General features: G+C 39.1%; 1 protein-coding gene across 1 annotated transcript in view; it reads left to right on the top strand.

Annotated features, from left to right (window-relative positions):
* Positions 1-13,908, top strand: part of TTC39B (tetratricopeptide repeat domain 39B) — a 130,473-nt gene extending 116,565 nt beyond the window's left edge. The window contains exons 17-21 of the mRNA XM_070045747.1: positions 2,255-2,363; positions 5,920-6,006; positions 10,523-10,640; positions 13,383-13,499; positions 13,761-13,908. Of these exons, the coding sequence (XP_069901848.1) occupies positions 2,255-2,363; positions 5,920-6,006; positions 10,523-10,640; positions 13,383-13,499; positions 13,761-13,908 (579 nt within the window). The remainder of the gene's footprint in view (positions 1-2,254; positions 2,364-5,919; positions 6,007-10,522; positions 10,641-13,382; positions 13,500-13,760) is intronic.
* Positions 13,909-15,206: the final 1,298 nt, after the last annotated feature.

The raw sequence follows: 15,206 nt of genomic DNA, 5'->3' as shown, positions 1-15,206 counted from the left end.
TAGCACAGGAGAGCTGTTTAGTGCAAGCTGACACCTGCTATCCTCCTTTGGGGGTTCATGATTTTCTTTTTTTGATTCCAGAGTTTATTCAGTTATCCCCCTTTAACAGTTATGTAGTTTCCAGTTTTTACTACTACAAACAAGCTACAATTAATATTCTTTCATATCTCTCTTTTTTTTATACATGGGCATAAAATTGTCTTGCAGAGATGTCTAGAAATGGAATTCTGAGTTGAAGGGCATATGCATTTAATACTTTGACATTGCCAGTTTGCCCTCCAGAAAGGCTGTACCAATTTAAATTCCTACCAACAGTGTTTTACTGTTTAAATGTGCAGTTGAGCATCTTTTCACATGCTTGTTCATTTTTATTTCTTGTTTTGTGAATTGTTGTTCGTATACTTCCCTATTTTCATCGGTTTTTTATAATTTTATCATTGATATAGAAGCTCTTTAAATATTCTGTGAGAAAGAAAACTGCAGCCCCTCACAGGCATCAGTTGGGAGCTAGCCTGCACCTAGTACCTTGACTGAGGTTTTCCCAACTTAGTCTCGGAGAACACCACCCTCAGACTGGGTTGTTCTGTGCCTGTGATGGAATGAGATAAAAATATGACCACTCTGGGGACTTCCCTGGTGGCGCAGTCGTTAAGAATCTGCCTGCCAATGCAGAGGACACGGGTTCGAGCCCTGTTCCGGGAAGATCCCACATGCTGTGGAGCAACTAAGCCCGTGCACCACAACTACTGAAGCCCGCAGGCCTGGAGCCCGTGAGCCAGAACTACTGAATCCCGTGCGCCTAGAACCTGTGCTCCACAACAAGAGAGGCCACCGCACTGAGAAGCCCGCACACCGCAATGAAGAGTAGCCCCCGCTCGCCACAACTAGAGAAAGCCTGCCCGCAGCAACGAAGACCCAATGCAGCCATAAATAAATAAATGCATAGATAAATAGATAAATTTAATAAAAAAATATATGATCACTCTGTAATCATATCTGAGCTGATGATGTATAGCTTGCTCTGATCACTAAGGGTCTTAAGGAAGGTTAACTCAGAGCACTTATTTCTCCACGGCTAAGGGTGTAGAATTGGCTTGAATTTGTGGTGACTAGGAATTTTACCAAAATCCTATATGTCATAAAATGGCAAGGTCAGGTATGAGCATTCCTTCTTCTGACAAAATATTCCTTCGATAAAAGCAAAATTTAAAAACATCATCATCAGTTAAAATAAATGTTCGGTTAGTTATTGAATTGAACTCTTACTCTATTAGCAATAAGAAGCTAGATGTAAAACAAAAGGTGGTGTTGTTATCTTAGTTTTCAGTACCATAATGTAAAGATGACTGCTGCCACTCCAATGGATTTTCCTCATTTCTACTGCTTCCCTGTAAGAGGCTGTTCAAACAATATCTCTATAATATTTTAACATTCATTTATTTCCAAGAAGATTCTAATTACCCTGGTTATTTCATACCTTTCAAAATATGAACTGCACTACCAGGAAGATTAGAAAAATATTTTCAAGCAAGAGCACATTTGCTTTTGGTCCAAAAAAAAAAAATTCTCATCTGTTTGCCTATTAAGTATAATTTGCAATGAGAAATCATTAGTTTACATTTTTAGGGGCTGTCATTCTGCCGTATGGCCTTTAAATGAATGCATTTTCTGCATATTGGATTGCATTACCGGACTGTCACATGTTTTTAATGGTATAAAAGAACCTGAGCCAGGTAAAATATTTCCTATGTTCATTTTCAGTGATGTCCTTGGAGACATTTTATATAAACAATTGGCAGATATTGAAAAATGTTTCCCTTTACTTAAGAGTAACAGCAAAAATCTATATTAAATAGAATTGTTCATAGTATCATTTTAAAATATTATATGTATTTCTGTATCTGTAATCCATTATCTTCCAAAAGGATTGGATACCAGTAGGTGCTTAATAAATACTTGTTAAATGAACGAGTAAATTAATTTTTCAGTAAAAACACAATATACTATATATATATATATATATATATATATAGAATACTTCGCAGTATAAAAGGCAAAAAGCATTAAATAAAGTGAGAAAAGTGGAAATTTAATCACTAAATTCCAAATGAGGAAAGCTAAGGAAAATGATCTCTAAATGTTGTCTTGAGATCACTAGCAACTGAGGCAAAACACACATATGTAGTTTTGTTGTTGTAAAGAACATTGAATAACCTCACATAATTGCGAATGGTTTCTCATTTTTCCTCGTTAGGAAATGATGTATGTTTGGAATGGTTTTCCACTATTGAGCAGAAGAAAAGATCTTTCTGAAAGTCTGTTGGTGACTGTTGAAAAGGCTGAGGCAGATCTACAAAGTGAAAGTAAGTATGAAACGTAAGAGCCTGGAGATCTTTACCGTTGCCCCTCTCCCGTCCTTTCCCAGTGCACACATGCCTGCGTTAATCTGTGTGCATGATGAGGACAACAGAGCTTGAGCCGAGGTGTCTGGGCGATTGCAATCAAGATGGAGAAAAGATACCTGATACAACATGGATGAGCCTTGGGGACGTTAGGCTCAGTGAAAGAAGCCAGCTGCAAAAGAAAACCGAGTGACAGAGATAATTTACATAAAATATAGAGGCTAGATCAGTCTGTAAAGACAGAAAGCAGATGAGTGGTTGCCTAGGGGTGGAGAACTGGGGGTGTGTGAAAGCTAAAGGTTATGGCATTTGTTTTTGGGGTGATGCAAATATTTTAAAATTGATTCTGGTGATGGTTCACACCTCCGTAATATACTCACAGCCAGTGAATTGCATACTTTAAAGGGGTGAATTGTATGTTATGGGAGTTTTATCTTAAGGCTGTTATAAAATAAAAAGATGAAGAAGAGAGTTGAGTTTTAGAGCAGCTCGAGGGAAACGTATACTGGTTTAGTTGGTTGTGTTTCTTTCCGTGCCTCATTTTTGCTCTCTAATGACTACTGTGTTTTTACAGACACAGAGAATTGTTTGTTTTCAAGTTGAAATCTTGTCACAATTTGATTTTCTTACTCATTACTTGGGTTGTACTGGAGGTCCCTTTCCAGTGTACTGGAAGCTCTATTTACTGGAAGCAGCTGGCACAGTAGGAGGAAAAGCAGCTGGTCTGGTCTTATAGTTCCAATCCTGCAGCTGTGAGGCTCTGGGAAGCATACCTCATCCCATACCCAGGAGGGCCTCCGATTTCTTTTAAAATGGGTGTGGTGTTGGACCAGATGATACCCAGGGTTTTCTTGCTCTGACATTTTCTAGTTCTCTGTCATAAATAGAGGCTTTAACTTTTGCTAAACAATACCATAAGTGATAGCTTTTGTTGTATTCCTTATCAACACCCAAATCATTTAGGTATTATTCCAAGATAATGGTCTTATCCTCTGGAATGTTCTAATCACAGAAGTAAAGCAAAAATTGCTGGGAGGATAAACATTGTAAGGGGCATAAAAATTCAAGAATAGCCAGGAAAAATTCTAACAGGTAACTAATTTTTCTTAGCTGGAAGAAAATGGGCACCGAAGGAGTACCGGCTCCATATGCAGTATACTCCCCACGTGGGTGATGCAATGATTGACTGACTCCAGGGATGAGCACCTCATTTGGATTATTTATTTATTTAATTTTTGGGGTAGTATAATTGCTTTACAATGTTGTGTTAGTTTCTGCTGCTCTACAGCAAAGTGAATCAGCTATACATATACATATATCCCCTCTTTTTTGGTTTTCCTTCCCATTTTGGTTACCACAGAGCACTGAGCAGAGTTCCCTGTGCTACACAGTGGATCATTTTTTACTTCAACCACAGTATGGGGCTGAAATGTTTAATGACATTTCTCTTTACAATTACTTTTAAAAAATTAAACACGTAATTACATTTGATAGATGTGTTACCGAGTCCAAGCTCACTCTGCTCGCCACACGACAGGCCAATGAATCAGAGACGAGGTGCTCAGGCAAGGAATATCGCTTTATTCGGAAAGCCAGCAGACCGAGAAGATGGCACACTAGTGCCTCTGAAAAACCATCTTATCGGGGTCTGGATGCCGGTTTCTTTTATAGAATCAGAGAGGGAGAGGTGGTGAGGAAGTCAAGTAAAAGGGCCACCAGTTTTGCAAAACTCCTGGAATGACCAGCCTGGGGATGTGTTAGTTTCTTTTTTCTTGCAGCCAGTCACAGGTGGGCAGGGTTCCCTGAGGCAGGCCGTTATGTATGATTATAATAACAAAAGCAACGAAAAGCAAAGGTTAAAGTCAAAGAAACAGATCCAATGGGGAGTCCGTTTTAGCTCTTCCCTGTTACACATGTAGGTGAAAAAAGTCACCCATGTTTTTCCTGCTATGCACAATTAATTTAGAATTTCTGTGTATACCATCCTAGCTTTATTTTTTTTTAATTTATTTATTTTATTTTTGGCTGCATTGGGTCTTCGTTGCTGCGCTCAGGCTTTCTCTAGTTACGGTGGTGGATTCTTAACCACTATGCCGCCAGGGAAGCCCCATCCTAGCTTTCTTTTTATAGTTACAATCATAGTGTACCTGGACATACTCTAGCCTAGTTTTTTTCATTTATTATATCGTAAACTTTTTTTTCCCATTGAGATATAATTGACATATAACACTATTAATTTCAGGTGTACAGCATAATGATTTGATATTTGTATACATTGTAAAATGATCACCACAGTAAGTCTAGTTAATATCTGTCACCGTACATCGTTACAAAATTTTTTTTCTTGTCTTCAGCACTTTTAAGATCTACTCTCTCAGCAACTGTCAGATATGCAATACAGTATTAACTACAGTCACCATGCTGTATACTACATCTCCATGACTTAACTTATTTTATAACTGGGAGTTTGTACCTTTTGACCTCTTCATATATTTCACCCACCCCTCAACCCCTCGCCCCTGGCAGCCAATCTGTTACCTGTATCTATGAGGTTTTTTCCTTTTTTTTTTGGATTTCACATAGAAGTGAGATCATATGGTGTTTGTCTTTCTCTGTCTGACTTTTGTTCACTTAGCATAATATCCTCAAGGTCCTTCCTGTTGTTGCAAATGGCAAAATTTGATTCTTTCTTATGGCCGAATGTTCTATTATATATATATAACACATTTTCTTTATCCATTCATCCATTGATGGACACTTAGGTTGTTTCCATGCTTGGCTGTTGTAATAATGCTGTAGTGAACCTGAGCGTGTATATATCTTTTCAAGTTAGTATTTGTTTTTCAGATAAATATGCAGAAGTGGGATTGCTGGATCATATGGTAGTTTATCATAAATGTTTTAACTGTTGCTAAGTAACCCTTATAATAATTTCAAAAGCTTCATGGCATTCCATGGAGATAATATATCATAATTTAATCAACTCTTTCAGAATTGTTGGGCATTTAGGCTGCCTTCCATATTTAAAATAATTGTAGCTTTAGATTCCCACCAATAAGGAGAAGAAATAGAAAAGAATGAAAGCTGAATCAGTGGGCTTATCTGCTAACAAGCTCAAGGTTTCAGGCTGGATAGATAAAGAATGAAATGGAACTAAGAGCAATGCTGTTCTGAGGCCACAGACCACCGCCCTCCCCACCTCCCCATTAGCCTTCTTGCAAATACAAGCAGGTGATCACAGGGATACCAGGTGAGTGGAATATTCTACTCCACTCTTGAAAAACAGTAGTACGAAAAGCTCATCTGTTGATGAAGGGCAAGTATGTCACCTTCCCATATTAAAGGCATCATTTTAAATAACAGAATGATGGTTTCCTTTCCCTTCTTTTTCCTTCCCCTTTTACAGAAAAGTTATAATACTTCAGCTCATTTTGATCTGGAGGTTAGGTAGAGTAGCCAAAATATTTAGGTATTCATCTTCATGGACTGATAATTCCCTTTGATTTCTGGGTACCAGGGAAACGAGTGGATGAGAAGGCTCAAGAAACTGGGACCCAAAGGAGGAACTCAAAGTTTGTACTATTTAACAAAGAACCAAAACAACGTATGTATAAGTACAGACTATATGGACATTTCAGACTTTCTTTGTCTGTGTCCTAGATGTTCCATCACTAACATTTTCTGCATAGTTTCTACTAATATAGAATTATGATAAGCCTCCTTACATTTTTTATAATTCTTTAAAATTTTTAATTGTAGAAAAATGCACATAATATAAAATTTACCATATTAACCATTTTTTAAACTGTATGGTACAGTAGTGCTAAGTATATTCACTTGGTTGTGCAACCAGTTTTGAGAACTTTTTCATACCCATTAAACAATAACTCCCCATTTCCCCCTCCCCACAGTTGTGGGCAATCACCATTCTACTTTTTGTTACTATGAATTTGACTATTCTAGAGACTTCGTGTAAGTGGAATCACACAGTATTTTTCTTTTTGTGGCTGCCTTATTTCCCTTATCCTAATGTCCTCCAGGTACATCCATGTTGTAGCACATGTCCGAATTGCCTTCCTTTTCAAGGCTGCATAATATTCCCTTGGATGTTTATACCACAGTTTGTTTATCTATTCACCCATCAATGCCTATTTGGTTGCTTCCACTTTTGACAACTGTGAATAATAAATACTTCTATGAATATGGGTATGCAAATATTGTTTTGAGACCCTGCTTTCAGTTCCTTTAGATATATGCCCTAAAGTGCAATTGCTGGATCATACAGCATTTCTATTTTTAATTTTTTGAGGAATTGTCATCCTCTTTTCTCTAGTGCCTGCACCATTGTACATTCCTACCAACAATGCACAGGGTTTCAATTTCTCTACATCCTTGCCAATGCTTGTAATTTTCTATTTTTTTAAAAATTTGTTTTGTTTGTTGGTTGGTTGGTTGGTAATAGCCATCCTAATGGGTGTGAGGTGATTTTATTTTTACTCTTTTTAATATGGAATAATTTCAAAAAGGAAAAATACTTACTTTGATTTGAGTGGAAACTCAACATAGAGCCCCATCATTTTGAAATGTAATTTAGATGAAACTCCATAAATGTTTACTTCAAAAAATGAGATTTCACAAAATGTACTTCAGTAAACTGTATTTGGGCTTTTGAACAAATTTACTAGTGTTTATTTTTGTTGAATCAATTTGGCCACTCTTCATTAATTTGTTCCTTTGAACACTCTTAGATTTTCCACACTAGGTATAGCATTGTGACAGGCAGAGAAAGCATTGTTCCTGTCATTAAGGGAATTATCTGTGATTAAACCCCACATATTCACAAATCAGATGGAAAAATGAATATGTTTTAAAATAAGTGGGTATGTGAAAACTGGGAGGTAAAGAAAAACCTCTTTTTATTAAGTTAAAACATTTGTAGGGTATTTTTCCCCCAGAAAAGCAGGCTAGCTTGCTTCTTCTGTTTTACTACAAAGATAAGGATTTTGGTGCAGTAGAATAAATTCTATTGTTTGAATGTCTATCCTTTGTAGTATAGACTATTACATACCACCAGGGAGTAAGGGCTTTGTATACAGCCGTACCTCAGTTTCTGCGTGGAATCAGTTCCAGGACCCACCGTGGATACCAAAATCCTTGGATGCTCAGGTTCCATAGTCCACCCTCTGTATCTGCAGTTTCCGCATCTGTGGATTCCATCAACCGTGGGTCCTAAATGTAGCTCTAATCTGGTTGGTTGAATTTGCGGATGTGAAGCCCTCGGATACAGAGCACCCGCACTGTTAAGAAGTCCTGAGGGACTGTTGAGTTTTCCTCTATTTAAGCAGGCTCTTCACCCTTTCCCTCTAAATTTATTTTGCCCCTACATTGGTGGGGGAAAAAAAATAAAGGAGTAATATTTGTATCAGACTACGCATGTAAAATGCAATAGAGGTTTAGAAAATCAGGCTGTTCTCTCCATCCATTCCTTTCTCTTTTAATGACATATTGAGATGATAGACTTTGAGAGATATTTAAGCAGGACTGGTGGGGGAGAAGAGCTCAGACAGACAGACACATTGTACTTTGTACAAACTTGTCTTTGTATGTCTTCCTGCTGGGTAAAAAAAAACCAAACAAACAAAAAACTGGTTTCTTTTCTGAACATCACTTTTGCTAGACGTTGCACATGAAATTTATGATGATCTCTTCTAGGTCCATGGTTTTACGCAAGATGATTACCTGATTCTATACCCCTACCCCCTTAGGATCTTTTAGTAATTAAGCTCTTATCCTTCAGAGTGAGGGAAAAAATCCACAATTGGAGAATGGAGTGAAGTGGTAAAGCTGAGGTGACTTCAGCCTCCACTAAACACCTCCTTCCACCCTACCCACCCTCGCCACATACACATTATTAGGAAATGAATGTATTTTGGCTTCTCATACCTTTGTTAAGTGTCTGTAAAGTAAAAGATGGTAGAGGATATAATTGGTGTTCTCCTCTGACAATGCCACAGTTATGAAAGGCTGGTCAGAGATACAAAAGGAGGAATACTGTTTAAAGACAGAAAAGAACTTGGTAGTGTGCCTGGAGTCAGTATTTGCTATTAATTCCAATAGTGCTTCACTCGAAATCTGACTAAATTCCACATGTAGCCAGAAGTTGATTCAGCAGTTCTACTTTAACTATTTGTTATAACTAATTTGCTTGGTGAACTTATGTAGCAAGCATAATAAGAGTTACATAAAAGGGAAAGTGTTACTTTCTGGCTCTTCACCTCTAAATCCATTTTCACATTTTTCCTTTGGTGCATATCAACTAGCTTCTGAAAAGTTCAATGTACGTATTTTGTAGCTTGGGCTTCAAATTTCCTTTTCCCTAAGTCTACCCTCTGTTTTAAGTTCAGCAGATCTTTTGTGATGCAAGTGTGCTTTGGCAGCATTACTGTGTAATTTTCTTGGGGTGTAAAATGGAAACCATGTGTTGAAATGTTCACCCATGAACTCTCCCATGAGTCTCCCATGAGGTTGATGGTCATGACAAAGCCTTCACATTTTAAGGGAAAATAATCATCTGACAGGTAGTGGTCTGAGGAAATAATGGTTTTACTTTCTGAGGTTTTTGGAGGAACATGGTATTTTTGAATCCGTTTTCCATATCCCTACGTCATGATCTAAATAAAAGTTGTGTGTTTTAATGGTACTTCAACTTTCCATGGTGTTCCTCAGCAAAATTGTCCTTCACTGAGCACCAAAACGGTGAGATAAGACAAACTGTCATAAAATGTTACATAGAACTCAATAGAATGCACAAAAGTGATACTAAAACTTAGCATCCAGTATGGACCATAAGGGTTTGGTTCTAGGCCTGGAAAGATATTACTTCTTGAATGGATATTTCAATGAGCATCCATGATTAGAAGCATGAATAGATTTTTCTGAGGCAGAGGGGGAATGGATTTTAATAGGCAAGGTAATGTGGCATTGACATTTGTGATTTTCTTAGTGAATAACCTGTCAGATCTTGGAAGTGAGAGGTGAATATCAGCTATTTTCAGCACCTAGAAGTAAAGTGACCTCCTCTGAGTTGGTTAAGTAGCATCCTTAACCTCCCATAGACAAGCAGTTTACTGATTAAAACACCAGCATGTGTTAATGGTGATTTCTGACGTTTATACTGAAAGCAAGAGTATTTCAGTATGAGGGACTCTTAGAGCCTCATTAGTTTGGTTTACTGCCCCTTCCCACCTGTGTTGTCACAGCGTGAAATGTATAAATTATCGGTCTGTCTTGGAGTGATTTGTTAGCTGCACTTAACTTGCAAAAAAAAAAAAACACCCCAAATTCAAAAGTGATAGATGTGAAATGGCAACCTTTGTCAGATAGATGTCACACATGATACGGTTCCTTCTGTTAATATATGTTAGCCTTGGGCTGTAGAAGGTAGTGAGTCATTTTCAAAAGGAAAAAAGTCCTGAAAGAAAATCTTCCTCATTAGCCTCACGCAGTTAGAAGTTTGTGGGGATTTTAGGAGCCTTGCACACCTCAGAACCATTTTGTCTAATTTTATGACATAATTTCTTCCCCAAAAGCACATAACCTGGGAGAACTGATAAGTTGTAAACATAATGATCTGGAGAGGGTGTGCTCCTTCCTGAATTTTTAATGGGGAGAAGGCCATCTGCTTCTCCATATGGAAGCATTACCCTCTTCTACACGAAGCCAGCACAGCTAGGGACCAGAACCACAGGAAGAGGCAGCGTGCGACCTCCTCACCGCTTTACCTTTCACAGAACTAATAAAGCTCTTGCTTTATTTACAGTTCAAACTTCCTATAATTATACGTAAGGTCACCTAACTCAGAGTATGAGCACCCCAAAAAAATTTTAAGTGGCTAGAGTGAACCCCTTAATAAAATGGTGTATTAATGTAGTTAGTATTCTTTTCATTTGAAATATTTTCATTGTATTTTATTTAGTGAGGCATAACAAATGCTAAACATATTCTCCTTATTTTTAAATGGTCCCTCTGAAACCTAAGAGCTGTTAGTGCTACCTCTTAAATAGGATTTTTACAAGTATTTTTCTTTCCGTGTGTGAATTGTATGTTTGTTTTGCTTTAAGAGTCCAGCGACTACTCTGTAGATGATGAATGCTTAGTGAAGTTGCTGAAAGGATGCTGCCTGAAGAACTTACAGCGGCCTTTGCAAGCGGAATTGTGTTTCAATCACGTTGTCCAAAGGTAAAAGCGGACAATGAAACCAGCTTGAGTGCAAATTGTGGTTTCTGGGGAATCGCTGTGAGAAAGTGATTCTTTTATCTCCCGTTGCTAACCTTTTACTTGGTGTTACCAGAAAGCGAATCCAGTAATGTTTTCTTTATTCTTTGAGAAAAAAATTATAACCTAAGTGGAACGTGGCGTTATGCCTTTCTACCTGGTGTTCAGAGGTGACTTACAAAAGCTAAATTTACAGCCAGGCTGACATGTGTCTGTCTGAATTCTGGCAGCAATGTACAGAACATCTGATACTTTTTTGATTCATGCATTTGTCTGTCATTCATTTATTCCAGAGATATTTGAGTACCCACTATGTGCCAGAGACTGTGATCCTGAATCCTAGGGATTCAAAGTTGAGTAGAAAGACTCGCCATCATTGTAATGATAATGTGACAGGAAAGAACGACTGTGATGAATACTAAAACTGCTTCTCTTTTGGCAAGGGGCATTTTTCTGTAGATGAATGAGTTTTAACCCCCCAAGAGCATTGATCATGATGTCCTGCTCTTTCACTAATTAGAGAGTTGAGTCAAGGTTCTGATGCCTGACCCTCTTCTTTACATCTGGAGTCACAAATGCAATTACAGGGGCCAGACAAGTAACCTTACTGAACGATGGCAGGAATAGGGATTAGCGGGCACTGCAGATTAGGGAGATAGTGTGTTCTCTTTAAAGAATGCAGCCACTCCTGAGCTCTAATTGATTATTGCTCTGGACAGTATGCGCCCAGTAGCAATAATCCCTACAATTTTTTTTTTTTTTTTTTTTTGGCTGCGTTGGGTCTTCGGAGGCTTTCTCTAGTTGCAGCGAGTGGGGGCTACTCTTCGTGGTGGTCCACGAGCTTCTCACTGTGGTGGCTTCTCTTGTTGCGGAGCACAGGCTCTAGGTGTGAGGGCTTCAGTAGTTGTAGCGTGTGGGCTCAGTAGTTGTGACACACGGGCTTAGTTGCTCCGCGGCATGTGGGATCTTCCCGGACCAGGGATTGAACCTGTGTCCCCTGCATTGGCAGGCGGATTCTTAATGACTGTGCCACCAGGGAAGTCCCTATAATTTTTCATTGAAAGCCTGGAATCTGAATTTTGTATAACATCTCCAGATTTTTAAATCTTGGCTCAGTTTTTTGGAAACCATTGTGTAAGCCAAATAGATCACAGCCATAGACTGCCGGTTGACGTTTTTTGTTCCATATCATATGCCTTTCCTTCCATAGCTACTGATCTGCCTCTTTCTGACTATATATTATGAGAATGTAGGAGGACCGGTGTCCTTCTAAGAAGCTGAAAGAGACAATATCTGTTTCCCAAATAAGTAATATACAGGCTTTAGTAAACATGTTAAAGAAGTATCCGTTGAGTTCTCTTTTATTGGTGTTTTTATTAGGATCAAAAGGATGACCCATTTGTTGTATTTTTTGAATCTCATAGTGAATTGCTTGCCGGTGTATTTTATAGTTTTGGATTGTGAGTTCACCTTCAGTGGGGTTTTATCTTGAGCCTCCTATGAGGCTAGGATTGAGGAATAGTCTCTCTCTAAAGTGATTTTGCTTTTATTTCTGCCAGATGCCCAAAAGGCTTTTCCAGGCCAGGGCCACCTTCATGTTAATTTCATTGCTTAGAAGTTCTTGGATCATTTGGGCCACATAAATTTGAATTGCAGATTCATGTGAGGGCAGGCCTATTGGTTATTAATTTCCTAAGGGATGTGTTTTTTTCCACCCCCCCTCACCTAGACCTCAGGCCAGGGAGCCAACTGCCCCTGTCTTCCTCCTGTGCTGCAAGTGGGTTTTTCTCATCTGCCCTTTCTCTGGTGGAGCAGAGCCCCAGCTTTATGTAGAGTCTCAGCCCAGGCTCTACGTACTATGTGGACCCAAGGCCTCACCTCCTGTGTGGACATTGAGACACAAAGCCCTGGCTGATTCAGACTGAAACAGACCTAGGGGTGCTTTGGCATCATGCACACACTTAGAGTTCTGGTTTTGTTTTGCGTTCAGTTTGAGAGTTTTCCTTATGTCCTTGTGAGCTGAGCTCTGCATTTTAAAGGGTGTTGCTCTTATTTTTTTGAGTGCTTCTAGATGTTTTGTAGTCAGAGAATTTTCATAATACTGCTGAAAACTGAAGTGTTGGCCACTTCTCTCTTGACATTTTGAAGCATTATAAGACAGCAGTGCAAAGAGAGTTGAACCTCAGTGAGAAAAAAGTGGCACCACTTTCTGAGTGGAGTCATTTCCTGACACATTCACGTTCAGGAGAGATGATCTTATCCTTTCTAGGGTTAATCTTTGAAGATCCGTATGCGTTTGTATACCTGAAGGTCGGTAACCAATCCTCAGTGCTGGATTTATATTAAGGAATAAAATAAAAGAGTAATATGAGGAATTCCCTGGCGGTCCAGTGGTTAGGACTCCGTGCTTCCACTGCAGGGGGCACGGGTTCAATCCCTGGTCGGGGAACTAAGATCCTGCATGCCAGAGCTTGGCCAAAAAAAAAAGAAAGAAAAAAAGAAAAAAAAGAGTAACATATTAAAAGCATACTATTTATTGCCATGGTTTATTAGGTTCTTGAACTGTATAATGACAGCTTTTCTCTGATAATAGTCTTAGTGCTGTAGCTGTTTTCTTAAGAATGGGGAAAAATACATATATGTTGGAAAAGAATGATATGTTCCTTGTTCTGTTAAGACTTAATTGCTTTTCATTTGCTCTTTTAGTGAAAAGCTACTGAAGTATGACCACTACCTAGTGCCATTTACTCTGTTTGAGTTGGCATTTTTGTATAAAAACCAAGGGGAAATTGACAAGGCCATAAAGGTCCTAGAAACTGCAAGGTAAGTGATAACCACAGCTTCTCTTTGATTGCTATGGAGTCAGGAATGTCAATACAATTTTAACAACGGCAGTAACTTGATACACTTAAAATGAACACATTAATGAAAAATTAGTCACAATTTTACACTTGCTAATTTATGCTTAGTTTCTGCCTCTGGCTTTTGCTGCAATTGTGCTGTTTCCAACCCTTTTTTTTTTTTTTTTTTTTTTGCGGTACACGTGCCTCTCACTGTTGCGGCCTCTCCTGTTGCGGAGCACAGGCTCAGCGGCCATGGCTCATGGGCCCAGCCGCTCCGCGGCGTGTGGGATCTTCCCAGACTGGAGCACGAACCCACATCTCCTGCATTGGCAGGCGGACTCTCAACCACTGCGCCACCAGGGAAGCCCTCCAATCCTCTTAATGCCTGACCCTGTGGCTGTTTACAAATGTTGTGATTTTGGGGACCTACATGACAGATTTCTGGCCTATTCTCTTCTGTATCAGGGGTCAGCAAACTTTTTCTGTAAAGGGCCAGTTAGTAAGTATTTTTGGCTTTACAGTATAAGGTCTCCATTGCAACTACTCAATTGTATTAAAAGCAGCCATAGAAGACAATATGTAAATAAATGGGTGTGCCCAGATTTGGCCATAATTTTGGTCATAGTTTGCCGATCCTTGGTGTGTTCTACCATCTCTCTCATTTCCTTAAAGAGCCATTGATTTGAAGAAGCCCTTTGAATCTTCTCCTCTTTCTTCTTTCTGACTACTGTGGCAGTTTCAAAGCACTTTATCAATTCTGCTGTCCAGTGGCTCTCAGACCTCCTGTGATCATGGCTCACTTACTGGGGGCACAAACCCTGTGGTCTGCTTGCTTTGAACACTACTTGCCATGGAGAAAGAATGCCATGATCGCTGTAGGCGATAAATAGCTTGCTGATCCACTAGTTTGTTCATTTACTCAAATTCAGCAGAGCATTCACTGAGTACCTATTATGTGCTAAACACTAGAAAAGGTTCTAGATAGACAACTGTGCATAAACAGGCAATGTTTCTACCTTCTAAGTTGAGGGGCATTGGTAAATAAACAAATAAGAAGAGTAGCAATGGTATATGCTTTGCTGAGATTTACGATATGATACAGGGTACTCGAGTGCTACTTGAGATTGAATTGATTCTGGAAGGTTTCCTTGAGGGGGTATGTAGTTGAGATTAGCATAATTAAAGCCAGTCCTGAGAAGACCAGTCACCAGAGGACCGTGTGGGGAGCATTCTTGGCTGGGGGGTGGAGCGGGGAGGGTGTTGAGCCAGGAGGTTGATAATGCTTCTTGATTGAAATGGGGAATACTTAGAAGATAAGGATTGAGGAGAGAGAGAGAAAAAAAAAAAACTTACTCCTGTTTGGACTGTGATATTTTGAGGTGCCTATAGGTATTCATGTGGAGATGGTGAATTGGCAGTCATATATACCAGCATGGAGTTCAGTGTAAAGGTCAAGGCCAAATGTAGATATTTCAAAGTCACCAGAACAGAGACAGTGATATTTAAAGCTGTGGTGCTTGATGAGGTCATTTGGGGAAAGTTATACAGCTAGAGAAGGAGATCCAGCATAGCCCTGGGATATGCCATCATTTTAGAGATTAAACAAGAAGATTAAGAAGTGGCCAGTGAGTTAGGAGGACATCCGGGAAAGCCAAGTGAACAAAATGTTTCAAAAGAAGAGAGTGGT

The sequence above is a fragment of the Globicephala melas genome, chromosome 6, assembly GCF_963455315.2.
Source record: "Globicephala melas chromosome 6, mGloMel1.2, whole genome shotgun sequence".
Classification (NCBI taxonomy): domain Eukaryota; kingdom Metazoa; phylum Chordata; class Mammalia; order Artiodactyla; family Delphinidae; genus Globicephala; species Globicephala melas.
The sequence above is the reverse complement of the archived record's forward strand: the minus strand, read 5'-3'. Positions and strand labels throughout refer to the sequence as shown.